The sequence below is a fragment of the Lepisosteus oculatus genome, chromosome 8 (genome assembly GCF_040954835.1).
Source record: "Lepisosteus oculatus isolate fLepOcu1 chromosome 8, fLepOcu1.hap2, whole genome shotgun sequence".
NCBI lineage: Eukaryota > Metazoa > Chordata > Actinopteri > Semionotiformes > Lepisosteidae > Lepisosteus > Lepisosteus oculatus.
This window is the reverse complement of record NC_090703.1, coordinates 41,548,411-41,573,050: the sequence shown is the minus strand read 5'-3', so window position 1 is coordinate 41,573,050 and position 24,640 is coordinate 41,548,411. Positions and strand designations below refer to the sequence as shown.

Genomic DNA, 24,640 nt, shown 5'->3' with positions numbered 1-24,640 from the left:
ATCATTCATTGATTTATGAAGTCCAGCAGGAAGAACAGCAGAAGCACACATTGGCTTTTAGCTTTTTGTAACAAATAAAAAAAAATGTTGTTACTTACTGTAGCACTTTTAAAAGGGTAGCCTCACCAGGTTTACTCAATAAGAAATCTTGGAAATAGAATGTCATTTATTCATTCTTCATCATTTTGTGAATGATTAAGAATCCTGTACCATACTTTTGACATCTCTTATACTGACATGGCAGCATATACCCTGTTGTCTCATTCAGCTACTGTATTTCAGATGAATTCATGACTCATTATATACTTACGTTTAATTGCAATATTTGTCAAAACTGCATTTTATTATTTAAATTCTTTTTTTCTCTCTCTTTTAGGTACTTCATTTCAACTCTGGTAATTCACCCCAACTACAATTAACTTCTGGTGCTATATACCTGACTTTGTATGTCAGCCTTAGCAGGACAGTGATGAGTGAAATTTGACCAGCTTTATTATTTTGATAAGACTTCTTGATGTTTATCCATTGCATATCACAGACATTTTTCACAGTTATTTCTTTATATAACTCACGTGCTGTGCATAACTTTTACAGACAGGTGTCAGCCATAAGACCTTAGTTATCATATAATAAGTATATAAAGCTTCATTCATGCTGTTTTTATTAAAATTCTCCACACTCTGTTCACTTAATCCTATTTTATACTGTATGCGTTGGTCAAAACAAGAAGCACATTCTGGTAGGGGAAATTCATTAACCATGAATGGGTAAAATAATCAAATTCACTTACTCTAAAGAATTCTTTGGTTGAACCTGAGTCCAAGGTGCCATATGCTATTTCAGTTTGTTTGGCGAGATCTTCTGCGCTTTCAATTGGAGAGACCATCCTCTCCACAGTAAGGAAAGCAGCAAGGTTGGCAGTGTAAGATGAAATAATGATCAGTGTAAAAAACCACCACACACCTCCAACAATCCTCCCAGATAAGGACCTAAAATACCACGGAAAGGACAGAAATACATTAGTACGTTCAGCTTGGGTGGTAGAGAATGTTCAAAATAATGTTTTTTTTGTATTACTTGAACTTTAAAGGAGCTATTAAGATTCTGTTCACTTTTATTAAAATCAAGACTGCAATATTTGTTGAAAGCAGCAAATAGAAGGCAACTGTTGTCAGCTTGTTGACTTGTTTGAACGCCTTTTCAACACATAGGCAACATTCCCACAACACGCCAGTAATGCCTTCTGGTTTATTATTCTGATAATTCTGATCTATTATTATTATTAATGATGGGACAACAATCTGCATTTTTAATCAAGTTTAATCGGTTCATTTAAGAAGAGGTTTTCTTTCCGTAATACATTATCTGAAGTAATGGATATACTGTCAAAGCAAAAGATCATTACTTAGGTGATTTCAATGACATCAAATGATATAGAAAGCAAGTAAAATAAAAGTTTATTTCATGACCAGAAAATTAAAGGAAATATGTATTCCAAGATAAATGTATTAAAAGTTTCTTTTGTGAAGGAGTCTGTTTTGTCTGTAACATCAGAATCTACATAACAACACACATCTCTGTTTTGTGACGTCAAAAAGTGTTATGGAAAATGTAAGAGTTAACATTATAATTTGATTTATTTGATTTCATTCATGATTATTTCAGAGTACTTTTGGAAGGCTAAGCAGTCAATTTCATTGGCTTTTCAAATACGTAGGATCCAAATCTCAAGGGCATACAGTAGATTCCCCTAATGGAGTACTGCTTTTAAGTTTCAGTGAGTGCATAATAACAATACTTACAGAAAAATTCTTGCTTGAGAATTCACTATACTGAAGCCTAGTGTTATTGCAAGTTTTTTTAATTAAACTCACAGCACATCACAGCGGACTGAACTCATCAAAGTAACATCTTAAGTTTAATTACATAAAAACATGGAGGGTAAATATTAATTGAAATATCTTGGCCACTAAAGTAGAAACAAAGCAATGATGGGAAACAAAACTGAAGCCCTAGCATTAAAACAGAATTCTTTGAATACTATGATCACCACAAAATTGGTAAATTGATCTTCTTCATTTTTGTTTTTTAACCCACCATTCATACATTATAAATGTTTAATTTAGCTTCTAGAATAGTCAAATGTTAGAGCTAAGGCTATCCAAAAGCATTTCTCTAGATTGTGTAATTCTGACCTTAGCCACCTTACACATAATTGAGGGGAAAAGGCAACAGTGCGACATCATACAGTTAATAAATGTTTCTAAGGAAAATGTGACCAATGTTAACCAAATAAAATTACATATGAATGCAAAAAAAAACAGTACCTTTTGATGACGTTTGGAGGAAAGCAAGACGTAACCGTGGGTTTGAAGGAAATGAAAAAGAATGAGTAACAAATCAAACACAGAGATAATAATGCATTTAAAAGGCATATGATTACTTTGTCAAAAAAAGCAATCTATGAAAGCATAGATGAAAGCAATCTGGGTGCTCAGATACCATTTAGCTTTTATACTCCTGACAACTATAGGGAAGCATTAACTTGTAATGATTTCTGCTGTCCATAAAATATCCAAAACTGAACATATTGATTTAAGAATTACCTTTACTGTACCAAACAATACATAAGACATAATAAATGGTTATTGACCTATAATGATAGAAGCCTTCAGTTAAAAGTGGTGTACTATTCTCTTTTTCTTCTTTTTACATCAAATTTTACATCTTCTGAAAATCTGTAGTCTTCTGCATAAACATTACAATGAAATTTTCCAAGTAAAATTGCCTCCAAGCAGATTGGATAAACTTCATTACAACTGCAGAAACATTTACTTTTTAGCTGTGTTGTGTGAGGTGACTAGTTGTAGAAATAGATACTCTTAAAGGGTTCTCTGAATGAGATTCATTTCTGAATCATCCCTTTTAATATAGCCTTTGTGTAGTCGATGTGCTTTGGTCTTTGGGAGCAATTTCAAATAGAATAAGACTTACTGTAGGATAAGTGGTTTCATTTTTTTGTTCTCAGATTGATCTGCCATCAAACAAATATAGTACATGGTTTAAAATATTAAATTTTCTAAAATATTGTCCACCATTACTGGTGGAAGAGACAAATGCACATGCTGTACAAGAGCTACTGAGTGCCATTGGGCATTGCTTCAAAAGCGTGCCAGTTCAAAAGCTAAACATAATCCCTGTCACCTTACTTAATGATAACCCAATGCCATCAAACAACCAAAAGTGTATGTTTGGAACTAAACATACATGGAAATCTTTAAATGTAACATATGCCAAATACAGTATAAATTCCTGTTTTGTTTTCGGCTTGCAGACAGCTATTTTGCTGCAGTAGTCCTACCTAGGCAGGCTTTAGAAGTCTGTTACATGGCATGTTAGGAGCTGACATACTGTAGGCTTTCACAGAAATGGGATTCTTAATTGTCCATGAAAATCGAAATGCATCCTACAGCATCTATTCTGTGACAGCTTATCCCTTTGTTCCACATTTTTGAAGGCACAGTGAAAGCTCTGCCTGCTGTAGTAGATTTTGTAGCTGGCAATGGACATAAGGATTAACACAGGGAGTATTAAACCCAATCTTTTTTGCAAATAAATCAAATAATGTATAGTATTATTCATAGGGAACTATGGGACTTAAACATTAATTAGATAGATTCAACAGTAATTGAAGTCTTATTGTGGTTTTAAATTCTCAGATTTTTAATGTGGCATTCATATGAACATTCTTCCTTTCCCTATCTGTATTTATGCTCTGCTAAATTAACATTTATGACTTCTAAATAGTTAATTTAGAATCCCACATTTTTGTGGTCGATGCAAGTCAGTATACCACTATCAGACCAACCACTTATCTACAGTATGTCATTCTAAAAGTAGTTATGCTATGCTACTGCTTCTTGAGCATACTGATATATCTCATCCAGAGCATGAATAACTATTTAGTTCATAACAACTGAAATAATAATGATGATGGTTTTATATAGAACTTTTCTCATCAAGACATCTCAAAGATAAACTGTATTTAATTAATCTTGAGGCATTTCAATAACCCATAGAACAGTTGTCTCCTTGCAGGAGAAACAGATACATACGGTACTGCAGTGATGGATGACAAGATGTTGTTCAAAGGGGCCCTAATTAAGTAACACCCGACTTCAGAAAGTAATAACAGATTGAACAATGACACTTCCTGTGAGGTACAGTGAAAAGGGATGCAGCATGAAAAATAATAACAGTAAATAAATAACAGTTTAAAATTAAATGATGCACTGAATGTTGGAAAAGAAGAAAACAAAAGACATGACAGAGCTCAGAATGAGTGAAAAAAAGCCATCCTGATGTGGCAATGTGCTTGAAGGTGCTTCATCAGAGTGCTGATGCTAAGATGGGGAAGGGTATTCAACTTTTTAGTCCTCCACCTTAAATACATTATATGCACCAAGCTGATGACCGTAAAATGGGATATGCAGCAAAAACACGGTAGCCCTCCAAGTGTCGTAGAAAGAGAAACAGAAATTGACCCTATGCATTTTACAGTCTCCGGCATGGTGTATATAAGTTATTTGTGGATTGCAATGCATGACTGCAAGCATGGAGCCTAGATGATGAATTTTAATAAATGGGGGTTGGGGAAGAAGCAAATTAAAAGAAAATGGAGTAGGAAAAAAATAACATATATGCACCATGGCATCAGCTTTTATGACCATAAAATGCAAAAAGGTGATGGATGTTAATGAAGAACCAACCTTGGTGAAATATCGCATCCTTGCTGCATAAAGGCTCCCAGGGAGAACCAGAGACTATTAAAAATTCCAAAGTCGTTTGGAGGGTCCGGAGGGGTCTGGGGGTCTCTTGCTTCATCACTGTCATCCAAATGCCACTCGTAGGGACTGAATCGGCTGACCAGGAAGAGGACCACACTGACTCCAATATAGGCAAACACTATACACATCCAAATTTCATAGGCCAAAGGGTCCAGGAAGGAGAACACTCCAGGTTTGGACTTTTGAGGCTTCTTTATCATAATGGAGATTCCCAAGCTCATAAAGGGTTTAGAAAAGTCAATCACTTCTTCTCGTACCAGTGTTATAGTAAGAGGTGCAACGGCTATATCTGCTCTCTGGAAATGGGAACACGTACAGTATGCATTAGTCTTCAGTTGTTAATAACTTTTGACAGTAACAATATATTTCTGAGACATTAGTTAGAGGCTGATACAGTGCCCAAAAGTGATTTTAAATTGTGTTTAGAATATTCATAACTCTACATTATTGCTTTGCTTTTTTATTTCTTAAATCTTAAATTGGTAATCATATGAATTACAGAATTCTCAAGCATTAGCTCTTCCTTTCCCCCAGAGAGCTGTACTGTATATTGTTACTTATTATCATGCTCATCTGAACTAATCTGGTCATCTCCTTTAAAGTAGCTGCGTGAACAGCTTGAGTACTTTAAATATTGCCCGATTGGATTAGATTGCACTCTTGTGAAGCTATTAGATGGAGCAAAAAAACAAAACAACAAGCAAAACAAAGTCTGTTGCATTTTTACCCTTTCCTCCTGTACAAAAAAAGTCCATTCACCAGAAATCAGTATCTCATTCTCGTCATACTGTATGACATTATTTACAAAAAGTGCAAGTACAGTACTAGGTTTTTTATGTCAATGTGGATGTGACATGATCTACAGTTTTTTTTTTTTATCCAACCTTGGTTAGCCAATGCCTTTAAGAAGCCTGTCGCTTACAAGACATTTATGACTTATACAGTATGTCACAAATGGTATACTTATTAATTGCAAGACAGAACCAAGTTTTAAAAAGGAAGACCTGATAATGAGATTTGGTTGGTGCTTCCAAAATGTTTATTTTTGTAGACTAATAAAACCCCTTTGGTAGGTGTACCTAGCCAAGCAGCGATCAAACCTGCAGGTTCTAAAATGCAAGAAGTCAGATAAAATCAAAACCTTAAGTGCATTAATACCATAAAACCTTTAATCTCCAGATGTCTACCTCAATCACAGTACTGAAAACATAGATACATTTTAAGATGTTAGGCAGGTCATTTTACTAAAGATGAAGTTAAGAGCATGAAACCAATACATTTAGAAGTATAAAATGGCACATAACTATTTACCTTTAACCAGAATGACTTTGCAAAAGGACAAATCTATACAGGGTGAATTAAGCACCCCAGGTTTAAAATGTCCATATCACTATAGAGCTGCATCTCGATGTATAAAACACACATCTAGCATACATTGCCTTGCAAAAGTATTCACAGCCCTCCTGTGGTCTCCCATTTTTTGGAAATTATTAAATGATATAGACACATTTTTAAACATGTCTGGCTTGATGCAATGTTGCCCATTTTCGCAGATTTGCTCAAGCAAATCCTTCATGTTGCTTGCGATTCTCAATAGGTTTCAAATCAAGACTTTGACCGAGCCACTCAACCTCTTAAGAAAGACATTTACCTTTTCAATTTTGCTAAAAAGTGAATTTTCATCTCATTTTTCAGTCTTTAGGAGACAGAAACAGGTTTTCATCTAGCATTTGCCTGTACTCAACTCTGTCCATTTTTCCTTCAATTCTAATTAGTTTTCTAGTCCTTGCTGAGGAAGGATTCCCATAGCATGAAGCTGCCACCACCATGCTTGACTGTAAAGATGGCATTGACTCGGTGCTGTGCTGTGTGGGTTTAGAGCCATTTGTAACGTTTTACAATTACACCACCAAGTTCTAATTTTGTCTGAACACAAAACCTCCTGCCACATGTTAACAGTTTTTTTAAATCAACCTTGTGTAGCCAATCCCTTTAAGAAGCCTGTAATTTGCAGAGTAAAACTCTCTAAAAGTCCCAAAGCTTACACATCTGATATGAATTATATATACATACAGATGATCATGTTATCACACCTTATATTCTCTTGGTCTTTTAAGTTCCAGCTCGAGGAAAATGTTGCCACTTTGCCATACAGGCTAGCTTTGTAAAGTGACTAGGAGATTGTTGACCCAGAGATATTTTCTCCATCTCAGCCACTGAACCATTAAGCCATTGAAAGCCGTGTTTCAAAGTTGTTTGTTGGCCTCACAGTGGCATCCCTCACCATTTTCCTCCTTGCCCAACTGCTCAATTTGCCTAATCTAGACAGTGTCTATGTGTTTGAATTGACTGTACTCACAGGGATCTTCAGTGATTGTGATTTTTTTCTACACTTAAGATTTGTGCTTTTCATTGACATTATCCCTGACTTGCTTTGAAAGTTCCCAAGTCTTCCTGATTGAGCCTTTTCACTACATGACCAAGGAACCAAGAAAAAGGTGTTTTTATATTCTGAAATCATAGGAACCACTACTAATTACACTCAGAGCTCATTCAATTAGATGTGCCTCAGCAAAGGGTTTGAATATTTATGTAATCATGACATTTCCATTTTTCTCATATTAAATATCTGTTTTTCTGCTTTGATTTTATTCAGTAGGTTGTTTTATTTAACAAATATTAATTGTTGCTACAAAGTGTCATTACTCTAAGCTTCAGCGCAACAAACGGTACAGAAAAAATGTTCATGCACATTGTATATCATGTACTGTACATATAATGCATGTGTCATACATGGAAAGCTAATTAATGGTCTAAATGATTTGCAGTGTAAAACTCTGCAAAGTTTCAAAGCTTACACAGCTGACATGAATTCTTACAGATGATTATATTATCTTGGTCTTTTTCGTTCCAGCACCAGAAAAACATAATTTTAAACAGGAAACTATGAACAATTTACGGAGACATATAGTATACTGTATCCAACAGGTGTATTCATCAGGTTACATTCAGACTCCTGTTACCTGCAAAGCTAAAGTTAATGCCAAAGTTAAAGTTCCATGTACTATTTTTTAAGTGATGACTTGTTGCCAGAATATATTTTAAAGATCTCTCAATTCTTAAAAAAATAATAACTTTGTGTGCTATTAATTGCATTATGAACAAGCTAGGTGAAATCCATGAATCACTAAGACGTCTGCTCTTCATCTGTTGTAGTTTCTACAGTATGTACAGTATATGATGCTGATCATTACAGGTCATGTTGATAACATTATGAAAAAAAAAGTTAGTTCCTATGTGATGAATGCTCAAGTTATAAACCAATTTGTTAATTACAATAACATTTAATTACACCATGTTTTTACCTGCAATATTTGTAGGCATAGAAGAAACTTCCAAACAGTACATCACTAAAAGAACTCTGTATGTGTTACAAAAATACTCTTCACTATAGTTATATAGAGTTTTGTTTTGAATTAGAAAGCTGAACTGATATTGACTGAAATAGAGTCAGTCATGAGATTGTTCCTGACTTTATTTTAATTTAATTTAATTATTATATTTTTAATTTCTAACTTCATAAGTTAATATCCAATGCAAAATGAACTTACTTTTTGCTATTTTTTTCATTTGTGAAATATGAACTTATATTTATATAATTCAACATACATTTTTACCTCAGAAAACACTTTTAGATTTACTATATTAATGAAACTGCTACATTTGTTTTATATATTAAACAGCAAAGTGCTGTATTTTTGGACAAAGTACTTAAAATTCTGTTAACAAAACCTCCACAGGCTGTTAATAATCAAAGTTTAAATTGTATAATAAATTTTGAATATCCAGGTTCTATAATTTTAGTACTAAATATAGTTTATAATATGAGCATTTGTGTACAGTAGGAAATTAAATGCTTTTAGTTGCTGATATTTGTACTACTATACACCATAAGAACCAACATTACAAAGTTATTGGAGATTCTCGTCTTAAAATATTTGCACATTCACAAAGAGCCTCTTTGTCCCCCTCTCATCTCAAAATGGAAATTAAGCATTTTTTTCTATCAGTAAAAGGGATCAGGTATTCCTTTGCATTGTGTGCCGTTAATTAAATTATGTACTGTAAATCCTCTTCAGTGTCCAGCTGAAAAGAATATTCATGAAAATAGGTGCATTTTTTTTTAACAGATGACGATACACATTGTGCATGTGATTAGGCACATTATTTTATAACACAGTTATTTCAAATTTAAAACTTTCTATTGCATGATTGCATTATTGACAAAATGCAGATTTTGTCTTTGTAGAAAATGTTATTAATGCCCTATCCTTTTCTTTTTAAAACCTTATCATTACAGATAAACCACGTACTGGTTTATACCCACTTTTGTTCTGGAATTTCAATACTTTCTTGAGTTTTGCCCTGGTTCTGGTGCAGCTTTTTGGCCAACATAAAGCTCTTTGGAAGATGATTTTCTTTTACTATCAGAAGTCAAATATTAAAGTGCAAATATTGGGGTTTGTATTTGTTATTGTAGGCCTGGTATTCCATAGTAAAAATTAATTTATTTCTGAAATACTGTATTTGATAGCATCAGCTATGCTGCAGAGATACGTTTTCAGATCAAATATTGGTTGCTTATGATTTACAGTAGTTAAATCATGTCATCTGAATCTTAATTAACATTCAGATAGCATGCCAATGGAGTACAGGACAAGACATAATAATTATTTAGCACTGTGCAATCCTATAGTAGCCTCCACAGCATGTACAAAGTAAGCCATACAGTATATTCACTTCTGATTTAACTGTAATATGATCAAAATATTGGGGGTGCTTGACACACACAGCATCCATAAACTAGATTTTATACTGTACACACTAAATGTTTTGCTGGTCTATTCTAATGAGGTGCTGTAATGCAGTCAATAAATATTGACTTTAATAATGTAACAAAGGGCACAAATGTACATAACCTTTAAAAAACAACCAAACATAGTTTAATTTATAAGTCTGTCAAAAGGTCAGAAGCCATTAGAATCAAACATTCAGCTGATCTTTTGTTGCACAGATGTGGTATGTTTCAAAGGAGTTTTGACTTCTCATGTAACAGGCTAATGAGGGTATTGCTTTTTTGTCCATTGTTTTTGAGAGTATAATTTTTCATTTTCAAGAATAATGTTCTCCCCTTAGTGCATTTAAGCAGACAATCTTTTTCACTGATGGCTGGAAAATTGAACAGATATGGTTCCCTAAACTTTATATGTTTCCACCATGTATAAAGTAAACCACTATGTGATTGCTTCTCTATTGTTAGAAATCTGAAATCAGGAGATCTAAAGGAAAATATGATAATTCAGAGTTAGGAGCTGAGTACTCTTGAAATATTCCAAGGTTATCTAAAATAACTGGATAGAAAAAAAGATCTATATAAATATATTAACTTTTCAAAAGTGGGATTTCATAATACCACACTAAACCAGAATCTACTGTATTTAGGAAAGCTGAACTTATAGCAGAGCGAAAGAAACCAACCATTCTTTAAACTAAAAAAATAGGCAAATGACTGTAACAAGCAAATAAAATAAAAAAAGGTTTATACTAAAAATGTACTGTATATGTTGTTTCATAGTCCACATTTCCCAAATGATGGTTCTGGTGCAATTCACAACTCCCATTCTTGGTGTCTCAGATGGTAACAATCTACAGTTTTGCAAGGAGAATCCTTTATCTAACTATCACCAAGAGTTCATAGATGAAGATTTAAATCATGGCATCATAGTATTTACTTCACTGAGACACATCTTGTACATTTTGACATGATTCAGGTGTTGAACAGAAATACAGAATCTGAGGATTGGTTATAAAATGAGCAGTCCTACTACTTACCCCGTATACCAGTTCACCCACCATCCCATTCCACGTCTTAGTTTCTGGGTCCCGTGCACCATACTTTCCATCCGTTACAATAGACAATTTGTATTTTATCCCGACATGTTTTGCAATTTCGGAAGCTAAATCGACACAGTAGCCTTCATATTTTTCATTTCCTTCCAGATGATCACTGTTTTTCTTATACATCACATATGGAGCTTCCTGTTAATTAAACATATGCTAATTTATAGTTACACATTCATTACATATCAGACATTTCTCCCATGTATTGTAACAGTCCATAATTCATCACATGCTTTCATGCTTGGATGACATACTTGGGTGATGTACAACCCCACAAACAGGAGTTTTATTAAGCGGGTTTCATAGCTGATTCAGAAACAAATGCAGGAAGCCCCCATTTTTTAAAAGAAAAGTAAAGTGAAATGTTAAGACTGGATAGCTAGAAAGGGGCATGAGGTTGTGCTTCACAAGTCTTCCAATTTTAATTTGTTTAACTTTCTGATATGGACAAAATGTGGTCATTTGCATTTGTTCTGTATAGATTCAAGGGATATTGACCGGATATTTCTACATTCATAAAGTAAATCGCAGTGACTGACGAGGGATGAGAAGTATCAGTAGTAACAAAGTGCAGCACATTGCATCAATGTGCATGAACATTGTGCATTGTTCCAACTACAATAACTTATCTCCATAGTTATAATTCAAAAAGTAATATCTTACATATTTAAAATACACAAGGAAAATGGTATGTGCCTTCTTCCTTCAAAGACACACTGCAGCATTTGCACATCATTAAAAAATGCTCATAGAGAAGAATACCTTCTCCAATTGGAGCAGAGAATAGTTAGGATGTCATTGGGGGTTAGCAATGGTTTTAACATTTTTCTGTGCTCAATGTGCCCTTTCTCCTCTACGTAAATTCAAAAGTAATTTCCCTTGATATGGCCAAGGTATTGACACTAGTACACACTAGTAAAATATGGTCTTTATGACCATATGATTTTAAGAATTTAAAGAAATACAATAATATAGAGCAACAAAAACATATCTCAATATCCAGTGAATTTATCTGCTTTTGGAACCAACCCCTTCTGGAACTGTTTATAAAGTACTGTATTTAGATTTCTATTAGTGTCTTAAATCTTTGTAAGTCCTTCTTATAAAGAAAGACATGGTAAGTCAGTCCATAAAGACAGTACTTTGGTGTAGATACAATTTAAAAAGAGAAAATATTCCATTATAATCAGATTAGACACGTTTTGTCCAATTATTGGCTTCAATGTAAAAAAAACATGCAAAAAAGACATGATAAGGATGGAAACGTAATATCCAAAATACAGTGAAAGCACAGTTAACGCACTTTAAATAGAATGCTACCAGAATAACTTAAAGTTAACTTTTAGCATATAACTGGAAATCTAAGTCAGCATGGAAATTCAGGAAAAGAACCCCTAATTCAAAGCAGAACTCCCAGAACACAATGCAAAATAGATTTGAGCGAAGAAATAAAAACCAAGGAGCAGAGACTGAAGTTGTTTATGTCTTCACTCAAAAATGATTATTTTGCATTACCAGTGCAGTGCAGAGCCAGAAACCATTGCAATTTTGCTGGTTTGCCTAGGAATTCTATCCCATTTGTCACTGACCATTTACTTGATGATGAGCTACTTACGCAATTTATGTCTCAGTAGTTTGGTCAAACCCTAATTAAGGTAAAGAAGAGGCATGATTCGAAAAGTGAGCTTCATTGGTGTGTAACTCACTTGGCTGAGGAGAATAACTCATGCGAAAGAATGGGGCTGTCAGAGACACACCTTTAATGAAGGAGGAGCCAAGGATATGCTAGGAGGATCAAAAGGGGTAGAGGGCGGGATGCAAAAACTAAACATGCAAGCGTGTAAGAAAGAAGCATAATATTTAAGCAGAAAGTGGGTGAGATTAGGGATTTTGCCTTCATCCTAAGCTTTTGCTAAAAACTAACTACAGTATATTAAATGAATGAAACATTACCGTGACCATTACCATTACCAAAGCCGTTATTGTGATGTCACTGCTACAACAGGCCACTGGTATGGAGAATCAAAATGCTTTGACACCCACACGGATACAGTTGAAACACTCTTTACTCGACTGTTTGAACATGTAATGAGTGGGTGGAAAGCAAGAAATCAACAAGTTCTACCCTCCCAGGACAGAATGTATCGAATCATAGAATCAACACCTTGACCTTGAGTGGCAGAATTAGTGAAACATTTAAACAGCATGGAAAGTGTACCATGATAGTAGTGACCACAATTGTTCGGTTTTCCACAGACGATGTGTCGTTGGTGACCTGCTGATCCATAATATATACAAATCTTTCATATTCGTTCCAGTACCCGATCTGAAAGCAACACAAACATTATTATTTATTGTCGTTATGGACCTCAGAAAAAAGGGGACATTAAAAAATGAGGATGTGGTGTTATTGCATTCACCACCACACACATTTTAAATTGTCTTGACTCGTTCAGTGCTTAATGTTATAACTGTACCCGCAAGACACACCAGAAATAAAGCACAGTGAACAGTTGGTGCCTGACCTCAGCTGACCCAGTACTGGAACAAAGCACTGAAACTCAGTGTAGTGAGCTATTACTGTGCTATTCTTTCAGCTTCTAAAATCCCTTTTAGAAGGGGCCCATGTAGTGTGGAATGTTTCCTGGTTTTGCTAAATTGAAAAACCTGATCACTTCTAAAATCTCAAAGCTTGAAAATGAGAGCTTGACTGAAACTTACTCATTTGTGGTAACGACCTTTGTAGAAGGATGAAGGAAAGCTAAGGGCCCTTTCATTTATATCCTACAAATCTCCTCTTCAGTCTCTACGGAAGTGTATTTCAAAATGACATCTTAATGTGTAATCCAGCACTCTCATTTAAACACGAAGCATCATTTTACCTGCAGCACTCAAAAATTCAAAAATACACAGCTGAACACTGGAAAACTAGAGCCAAGGAAACCTTTTGAAAGAAATGTTATGAAATTGATTTTCCCCTATGATATTTAACAGTGGTACACTTCATAGGTACGGGGGCCAAAATGTTTGTAACATAAAGGCTAGGACACTGACAACCTCCTCTACCTCTCTGACTTGCTTACAGTATTGTAGGTGAGCAGCAGGGAAGAATCACATAATACATCAACCTGACAGGTTCTGTCTTTCTTCTTTCCTTTATCTGGCTATGTAAGAAACTCTGACTAAAGATAGCTACTGTATATTTGTGCTGGAGTGCTAAGTGATTGTATAAAACATTCTTCTTAAGTATAAATTACAGTTCACGTTGTTCAGTGCCACCAAGTCCAACAGCGGTTTGCTTGTTTACGACCCATTCAATTTTACTGTTTTTATTCACATATAAGCTTTGTACTGTTGCATTGCCCTAAAAACAGACACCTTTAAATGATCAGCACACACAAGCAATCAAAAATGCTATTCATTAAAGTGGAAGGAAATGCATTGATCTTTGTTTCTTTCTTCAGCAGGTGGGCAAGATAATTGCAATTACCATTCAAAATATCGTAATTTGCATCAGTCTTGTTGGGATTATGTCTTGCAATTGTATACACAATTAACATATATACTTCCCACTAATGTGCCTATCCTAAAGAAAACTCCCCCACCTTTCTAAGAATTAAAGATTCCAGGCTTAATCAGATTCTAACATAGGGCAACATGTTGCAAAGTATGTGCCATTTATTCTGGCAAGTTTCTATTTTAATGGTGGGTTTGAATCGTACTACAATTAGGCACGATTACAGCAATTTGCTTGATGTGCAATATGATCAATTGGAATGTAAATAACATATTCTACACTGAACAAGAGGAACAAAAATATTTTTTGTACATTGTTGATCAGTGGAGATTTAGAAATGTCACATTGATACCCAGATGCTTTAATGCTATGTTCTATTCTTTTCATTACTTTTTTGGTAGATCTTTAAAATGAAAATACCAGTCATAAAATCTTTTGGTTGAAGGAAAATAAGGCATCTTGGTAGGCGCATAAGTCAGTCCCGGTCCAGGTTTTTTCATCTATTGATTTAGGAAATGAACTTGGATCGAAAACAATTTGAAGATATATTATTCATTGCCAATATGGATCACTGCACTAAATAGTAATAATGGGATAATAATTAGACTCATTATAAAGAACACCATGTGTAAGACTTTAAAACATATGATTTACAGTCACATGTGGCAATTAATCTCAAATGTGAAGAATGCTTTCATCCTGGAGATGTCTCTGGATGTGAGCTCAGACCCAGTATGGTATTTTTACCTTCCGGGGCCCTCCTGGTTTCATCTCATACACGTCGATGGTGTAGTTAGATCTTCTGCCAAAGTTGTCAAACTGGATGTTCCCAGTCATACCTTGTACTTGTACCTGCCATGCATAAAGGAAACAAAAATAAAGCCAAAGATATTCCCTGGTTAAATACCATATTGAGGAAGATGGTCATTTCTTGGTATACTTACTTTAACTGGTAGACTAAGCAAGCATTCTTTTGGTGCTTCCTTACCACCCTAACACACTTCCTATCCCCAGGACCATTAACCACAACTTTTCCATCCTACAGGATGATCCCTCCATTGGGGCCCTCTTTTCTGATCGCCCTATCATCTCATATCGCCGACCACCTAATCTGTGTAACCTCCTTGTTCACAGCTCCCTTGACCGCCCTCAACAACCATCCACACCAGGCACTTTCCCTTGCAACAGAGCTCGCTGTATCACCTGCAAGTACACATCCACCACCACACTCATTCAAGGCCCCTCAGGACAATTCCGGATCACCCAGACAGCATCTTGTACCTCCAGCAACCTTATTTATTGTATCTCTTGCAGTAAATGCCCAGCCATCTACATTGGAGAAACAGGAAGGAGACTCGGAGACCGCTTCAAAGAACACGTCAGGGCTGTGAAGATTAAAGATCTCTCCAAGCCCATTGTTTCTCATTTCACCTTTGACGGCCACAACCACTCTAATCTCTCCGTCTGTGTTCTCAAAGATGGTTTTCAGAAGCCATACATCAGAAAGACCACAGAAACCAAAATTATTCTGCAGCTAGGATCACACATTCTCCCTTCTCTTAACGACAGACTACTATTCTTTTAAATTTTCTCCATTCATTGGAAGTTTCATTTCACACCTCTCTGCACCCATTCTGACTTCACACCTCTTGATTGGCCTCTCTTTCTGTCCCCTGCTCCCGCCTCTCACTCCTCCTCCCTCCCAACCTTTGTTCTCCCGCTACTTTACCTTTGCCTACTGCCATGTCTCTCTCACACCTGAAGAAGGCTCCACGGCTGAAACGTTGTGTTCTCTTTCTTCTTTTTTTCAGCATTGAATAAACCTATTACTTGTTCCTAAGCAAGGTATTGCCTTGGACTTGTACTTTTACAAAGTTTAATTGCAGATCAATGGATAGTAGTGTTTTAATTTGCAGTGTCCTCATTTAACAGTGTGCCAAAGAATAGATACAGTATGTGACCAGGAGTGTCCTGGAATTGCAAGAAACACTCCCCTTCCTACCATTTTTAGAGCTCTTTCAATGTCAATGCCTTGACTCCAGGGTACGGCCGGATTTGCCAAACAGTCTCCCGCACTGCCTCTCCGTGACACGTCCACTCGCTGTCTTCTCAGGTAGCGGAAGGCTTCAGCTATCACCAGTATGGCATCATGAGTCAAAGCAGATGTATACTGTAACAGAACATGTATAGGTAGCTCAGCTTTAGCAATGTCCCACAAGGTGACTAAGTCTGTATCTTGACATAATCGCTTCTGCTTTGGGTAATTATACCCTGATAAGAAAATCTCTGACTTTTCTTTGCCCTTGGTTCTCTAAAAAAGTATAATTAATGCGTTTGGGATATGTCTACATTTTACAAGTACAGGGCAGTCTTTGTTATACAGAAATAAAGGAGCTGCATTCTGCTGTAATAGGTAAGTAAACTTTTGTTTTTAAAAAGAAAATAAAAGTTCATAATTTGGGATTATAACATTACACGTTACATTATAACATTATAAAATATTTTAATAAAAAACATACCCTCCTCATCCTCCTTCTTCAACTTATTATGATAAAACTGTTGCTCCTTTTTATGGTTGTTCTTTGCTAGCACATGATTGCCTGGAGCTAGCGATTTCAAACAACATTGCAATATCTGTCTTTCACTAGAAAAATGTTAGAAATCTGTACCCATCTTTTAATACAGGAAAAGTAAATATGTCTAAGGTTTACATTAAAATCTTTGATATTCAATTACATTTTTAATTTAACCTTGTGCCTTGAGCTCTACTTTAAGTATTAATGTTGTATGTTTGTTAAATTAATATGAATTAAATGTAATAAAAAATAAAGAATAGTGAGGTCTACTTTGAAGTAAGGCAACAAAGCAATTGACAAAATCTGATTGTTTCAGAATGGGCAATATAATGAATCACAGAGAAGGACTTTATGCTCTAAATCTCATGGCCTATTGTACATTGCTATTCTAAACAAACCATTACTACATGCCTTTATAATAAAGCTCAACTTTCCCTGAGAAGCTTAAAGCCAGTGATAACTAAAATTAGTTTCCTTTAGATGAAAGGATGCCAGTAATTCATAGCAGAGAAATATTTATTGATTATAGCCACAGTTATGAATACATTTGAACTTATAGACATTTTATGTACATATTTCAGGACAGTATAAAAATGTTATGAGTCAAATTCAGGAATTCAAAATGCTAACCACGTTGTTACCTTGTTATAAGGAACTAGCACAGTATATTTTTTGTGAAGTTTTCATGGCCAGAAGAATTAATCAGTATCACTTCAATCTTTTAACATTGTAAATCAGAAATATGACATACTGACAGCACCTAAAAACAGCTTAATTACTCAAAATATCAAGGTTCTCTAAATTATCAAAGAGATGCTGTGAGTGTAAAACACTGAATAAAATTGCCCCTAATGTCAACAATTCTAATTATGGATAAAGCCAAATGCTCAGATATACAGCATACATACTGTACATATTTTACTTTCAGCAGTTTTTTAATTAATTACAATCAAAGGACTCAGGCATTTGATTATGTTTTATTAAGCCTAAACTTCTGCCTAGTTTGTTAAAGGCATATTAGCACTGTAATAACTTTTTTTTTAAAACAGCAAGACCTTAAATGTTAGGACTCAATGGCAGAATTAACTATCAATAAATAAATTCACACAATATATTCTAAACAATAAGCTTTTTGAACAGCACAGTGACTAGATTCGCAGAAATGAAGAGTATTTCAAACTTTAATACTGAATTTATTTGAATATTGAATTGTAAGCCTGCACAAAACTCATAAAGAACTCACTTTATTTAACAGCTTTGTTATAAATTAGCACAAAGTGGCATAATGACTAAGTGAATAATTTAGGCTGATCGGATAGGAGGTGCAGCTTAAAGTTAATTGAAGAATGTGCATGTATCAATGTTAGAGCAGGATAGTAGTACTTTTCTGAGCTTCTTCAGACCATGTGATTTTTATAGGAATCAAAGGAGTTACTTCCGCCTGGCTTTTCGTAATGTCATTCCTTTATGCTGATGTCTGAGTAGTTTCTAGTATCACATAAGAGATGAACATCTTTTCATTTACATATAAATGACTTCTCTCAGAGCTCTGCTTCAGAAAGTACATTAAGTGTAAGGGATCAGAGTAAGCAAATTAGCTGCCATTAATACTAATGGACATCATCAAGGTATGTGGAACAGATTTGTGTCAAATAAATTAGAACACAAATATTTCATAAATTAGAGCAAAGTTCACACGGCCCTGCATGATGGGCAGTCTCACGGTGTATGTTAATGTTCGGTTTTGTGCTTGGAGCTGTTGGCTACAAATGATGTCAAAAGCTGGTCATTTTAATATTGTTGAACGCTGCACAGCTCTTCTGCAATGTCACTCTCTTTCTCCATTATTCCTCTTAATTTTGCTCTCTACAAAATTGTGAACAAGGGCCATTTCTAAACAGCAGCACCATAACTATGGTTATATAAAATCCATTTCATTCCTGATCATTCACTAACTAGATGTAAATTAACCCCAACGTAGCTTTCTATGAAACCTGTATTGATACGTTGATCTTTATGCAGGGCAGCATTTGGTACTAGGGATAATACTAGGGATCAAATAATTGTGCAGACTATTTGTAACAAGATAGCTTGGTGTGTGTTATATTATTTTATAAAGCATTCCTCTATTACAAGATAAAAGGCCTAGCTACAGTACCTTTAGTGGAGTGTTTCGTGCTTCAGGGAACTCTCTTTCATCTAGCCTGTCCCAGCGCTGCAGAAACTGCTGCACGATTGGGTTTTCTGTGTTGATAATCTGAAACCCAGTTATATTCGCTCCACCGAGAAAGACCTTGTCCAAGCTCACATTGGAGAAGCCCTAGAAAAAGGAAAGAAATTAAAAATGACTTGACAGAGGAGACGATCACTAAACATAATACTGTGTTCACTTTCTTTACAGCATAGGGACCAGTGTTGTTTGTCATAATGCAGTATGTGTCACCATGGAAAGCCGCATTCTGTGAAATTTCCTAAAGGCACTGTAACAGCAAATAGAACTCTCCGTTCAGATTGTTTAACAGCATGGTGGCGAATTTCTCCTATCTGCAATGTCTGACCTACAAAAAAGGCACTAAACTCTTATGAAATACACTGCTAGTCTATTTGTTTAATGTTTGAAACTGTTATTTAATTCTCTTATGGTGAATAATCAAAAAAATATTTTATAATTATACTTCTTTTGTAGGCAACAACTATTGTCATATACTGAATGTCTGGATCAAGGATAGACCTTGATCTACAAATACATGTGTAGAACCCATGAGATAAGGTTTTTGCCACACCCCCAGTTTGTAGCAGTGAGCTAGTCATTGTCATGTTTGCATGTTGTCCTATTACTCCTCATACTATTTGAGTTTTGATATTTTGTGCATATAGATGTATTATTAAATTGTAAAAAAATCTAAAATTCCTACTATTACATAATTTCATGATGACATTTTTAAAACAAGAAGAATAACATGCCATGCAGTACTATGTCTTTGCATAATACAGTGGCAGATCTGGATAAGATCCCCTAAAGGCAAATTTTAAAACTTTCTTCCACTATCAGTGTCACTGCTGTACTGTATGTTTCATGTGATTTTAGCTTAGTTTCCCTACAAGCATCATTTTGCTAATCTAGGGAGTATGCTATGGGGCGCAAAGTCACGGAAATTACATCATAGGCAGCATCGATAGTAATCAATTAATTTTATACTATACTATTATATATTTCCTTTACATGTATAGCTATAGACTAATGCTGACACACTCTGCCAATCTTTAATCATACCACCCATTTATTCTAAACAACAACTAAGTACTAAGAGATGAAACAAGTTAATGAATTAGCAAGTCTGCAAAATCATCAATGTCACACAATATTATTGATTTTTTCATATGGGCAAATATCTGCATATTTCATTATATGAAAAAGGTGTGCAGTCTTTTATTTATTTCTGTATATTTACCAGATTTGCCAAAATGTAGTGATAGCCACGGCTGTTCTTTCCAAGGATCACAACCTGAGAGGAAAAAAATATACAAAAAACATCAATCATCAATATTTCTCCTAATGCATTTCTGTCCTCGAACAGAACTTTCTCAAGTGCCTTTATCTGACGCTGTACATTATGTCACTTCAGACGTTTTCTTTTTTGAGTTTGAAATGGTTGGTGTAAAAAGACAGAACATACAGTTAGTACCTTGACTTTAATGGGCTGTGGCCAAAAGGGCAAACTGTAAAAGCTTTTGAATCCTCTTGCTATTATAAATGTGTTTAGCTTAAAAGGAATCATCCACAGTGGCTCTTTGTACAGAGTTAGTTTCTGTAGTGGGCATACCTAAAAGCAAAAATGGTCACATTTTCTGCTGCGTTCTAGATGTCTGCCTGGTGTGAAGCAGTGCATTGAAAACAATATAGAACTGCAATCAGGAATCAGGTCTGTCTTATTAAACTGCAAGAAAGCAGAGTTCAATCTTAAAAGATGTTGTTTTTTTTTCATTTTAGTGCTTCAAAAATGACTTCTATTAAGTGTATTTTTGTGTATTTTTACACATCGTGTGGTATGGGCATCCAGGTGCAGTTAACATTTAGACACAGGTTTCCTCTTCTTTTTCCATTATTCTGAAAGATATTCCTTGCCCCCACCTAGTAATGTTGCTCTTGCTAATTCCAGTCTTGGCCCCTAGCAATAACAGAAATGGATCTAAGTTGCTGTTCTAACCATAGTTAAAATAATGTTGAAGCAGCAATTTTTTTCCAGGAAAGAATTGTATTGTTTTATTTTAAATATTTTTATTTTAAATGTTTTTTAATGCTCTTTATTTAACCAGATATGTCAAATGAGAATAAGTCATCTTTACAATGACATCCATACAGCAGGACATTTTCTGGAGTTCATATTAAGTTCCTTGCTTTAGGAGTTTAATGGCAGCATCCCACCCAATTGATTTGACCCAATTACTGTCCTACCTGCAGCACCAAGCTCTAACCACTTGCATATTGTTACCACAATTTAAAAATAATACAATTTGCATAAGATATTGTTACTAAAAGGTATTGTGTTTTGCAGTTCCTCACAAAATAAGACCTACATACATTCATTAGTGCCTACACTCACACAAGTGAAGTACATGTACTGTAATAACCAAGGGAAGAATGTTACAAATACTGTATACAGATGAATCCAAAAGGATACATTTAAAATGCATATGTACAGTAATATACAGTAATTAATTAAAATAAACAGAAAAACACCTTATTCTCAGTTATATAAGTATTCAGCTCCTTTGAACTATAGCCCTCAATCAGCCCAGGTGCAAATTAATTATTTGAATGAGATAAAATTAGTGAAACGGTTTCTACTTGTGTATAGTGAAAGTACATAATTTCCCTCAGGTATACAAAGAAATTCAAGTAGCAACTTGCATAGTGAGCCACACAAAAAACACCTGGAAGATTTAGCCAACTGTAAGGGTCAGTCCTGATATCATCACTGCAGGCTTCGAACTGAGGGGGACTTTCAGCCCTTCTAGCCTGTTTGGTAGTTGGTAGTTATAGGGTCACATCTGTCTGCTTCCTGAATGAAGCCGAAATATCAACTTCAATGACGTGGCTGGGTAGCCTGTACCATATATCCACAAACTGCATTCCCACAGCGCGATTCAGACCCATTCCACCTGGGTGAAAGGCAGGCATCATAAGTACTAGACTGTACAGGAGAACACTATTGTCACGGACATCCAAAGGGACTAACCGTGGAGAGGCAGGAGAGTGGAAAAAGACCCATATGCGTAGCGGCGAGACGGGAAAAAGGCCCGGGCTCGTTCGTGCAAAGAGTTCAGGAGTGCCGTTTAGAAACCTATGCCCTCAGGTAGAGGACGTTGGGCGACCTGGTGCTAGGCGGGTCTCAGGACCTATCCGAACATTAATGCTGAGCGAGGGCAGAGTGCAAGACCCGGAAATATATAGCCCAAGGGAAAGAGAGGGACCGGAAGGACAGCAGGCAGGAAACTACGGACAGGACAGAGAAGGAGCACCCTCTGGCTGCAGAGGGTGTGACAACTACATTCCAATATCTTGAATCGGACCCAGATTACCTAGATAAAAACCTGGAATCTTAACTAGTTTACCGCATTGGTTACATATATACTGGATGTTGAAATTTCCCTGCATTATGTTACAATGTATAGCCAAGTTTAAGAAAGCATAAAAAAAAACATGAAAATCAAGGAATTTTGGGGTTGGGAATGAAGTGGTACAGTAGAGGCACAAAGCCAGAGAAGGGTGCAAGACAATCTCAAAGGTATGGATTATCGCCCAACACAGTGAAGTAAATTATTAAATGGTGGAAGACTTATTGTACCACCAAGACAGTACCCAGATCAGCTCATCCTCCCAAACTTGTCACTTTGAAGCCAACATTGTCCTTGAAAGATATACAGATTTTTATGTCTGACATCGGAGTCTGCATTCATTCATTGACAATGTCCTGTTTGCTACACAAAGCTGGTCTGTATGGGTGAATGCCAAGAAAAAAAGACATTACTGAAAAAACAAATCATCTTAAATGTCATCTGAGATAAGATGTTTAATTTCAAGACACAAACTGAGCTCTTTGGTGTGAGTTCAAAGAGTTACAATATGTCTGGCACAAGTTCAACACAGCACATAATGCAGTTGTTAACATCATCCCAAGGATGTTATTACTATACCAAAGTGACAAGGATGGTGGTGGCAGTATTATGTTTTGGGAGTGCTTCTCATCAGCAAGGACTGGTTTGTCAGGATTGAGAGGAAAATGGATAGTGCAAGATATAAGCAAATCCTAGAGGACTTGCTTGAGTCAGCCATGGTTGAAAATGGCTGTTCAACAGGAAAATGTTTTCAAGCACAAGCTCAAAACCACAACGAGTGGTTGGAGTGAAGGCCCTTGAATGATCCAGTCAAAGTTCTCACTTGAATTCAATAGAAAACATATGGCTGAACTTATCGTAAGCCTTCAAGATTACTATTCATTGATGATTCCCAATAAAAGCTTTCCAGGAAGAGTGGACAAAAATTACACCACCCATGCACATTTGAAAAACTGTGGATAGACTTATAATTCAACAAAATGTGGCATTATTGCTAAAAGGTAATTACTTATGCAAGCAAATCTATATGTTTTGTAGTTTCTTACCAAATGTAATGAACTGCAGTTTCAGTCCATGGATATAGCACTGTATATGCAATGATTTTTGAGGACTGTAAAGTCGTACTCATCCTGTTAAATTTAGTTTTGCAGTGTCATGTAGCAACTGTAATTATTGCAGAGGTAAGCCCGTTATCTGGGATATAAGAACTTATATAATTAGTTATAAATAGGGAGTTACAAAAATAGAGATTTATCACTGGATAATCAATAATTGAATTAACATAACCCCCAAATTTTAAAGACAATGCTAAGAATATACCTGAGCAGTTGGTATAATTAAAGACAACAGAGTCTTTGCTCTCTGGTGCAGCTTTGGCAAAAGAGTTATAAATCAGGCATACTGGGTTAAACAAATATTTATTGGTAATGACAATAACACATACTAAACATCACAAAAAATATACAACATACAAGTTACTCTATTTACAAAGTGTCTCAGAGACCTACCTTATGACCAACCAGAAAAACCTCTAATCAAGTATTCAAAGATCTTATATAACACCTGTATAGGCCAACATGAGAGATACACCTGCCTTTTAAACTAAACAGAATAAGAATTACAGCATAGTAAAGTCTCTCCGTCTGTAAATCTGGGTGCTTCAAAGTGAATGGGAAACCTATCTACCTATTATAAAAATGCATTAAATAACCAGGAGAAGCCATTTTTAATTTAGGGATTCCTTATACAGGAAATCAGTCTCATAGAACAACAGAAAGTCAAGCTCTCTTAAGAAGGTTTAAATACTTAGGTCCAATCTGGTCTTGAAGGCTGTTAGGAACAAGGACCTCCCTCCTGGCACAGTTTCTTTTTTCTCCTTGTGTCGTCATGTCCGTCCGTTGTCCATCTTTCTCTCTTTATCTTTTTCTTTTTTTATCCTGTGTTCCTGGACTGTTGATGACCCTTAATGTTTTACCAAGAACTTAATAAACCAAAGTAAACCAGAACATGCCTTTGATCAATGTGTCTTACAATCAAAACAACCCAGTTCCCAGCAAATGCAGCTCTGTTCCATGAAGCTAGAAAGCAAAACCATTTAAAGAGATATTTCATTCTGCTTG

The 24,640-nt window shown here is 35.5% G+C and overlaps 1 protein-coding gene across 3 annotated transcripts in view; it reads right to left on the bottom strand.

Annotated features, from left to right (window-relative positions):
• The window catches only part of gria3b (glutamate receptor, ionotropic, AMPA 3b), a 134,429-nt gene that overhangs the window by 23,993 nt on the left and 85,796 nt on the right, over positions 1–24,640 (bottom strand). For all 3 annotated transcript variants that reach the window (XM_069193467.1, XM_006632749.3, XM_006632748.3), the window contains exons 5-12: positions 20,354–20,407; positions 19,060–19,221; positions 16,328–16,495; positions 15,073–15,177; positions 13,027–13,134; positions 10,740–10,946; positions 4,770–5,143; positions 791–989 (exon numbers count right to left, since the gene is read on the bottom strand). In XM_069193467.1, the coding sequence (XP_069049568.1) occupies positions 791–989; positions 4,770–5,143; positions 10,740–10,946; positions 13,027–13,134; positions 15,073–15,177; positions 16,328–16,495; positions 19,060–19,221; positions 20,354–20,407 (1,377 nt within the window). The remainder of the gene's footprint in view (positions 1–790; positions 990–4,769; positions 5,144–10,739; positions 10,947–13,026; positions 13,135–15,072; positions 15,178–16,327; positions 16,496–19,059; positions 19,222–20,353; positions 20,408–24,640) is intronic.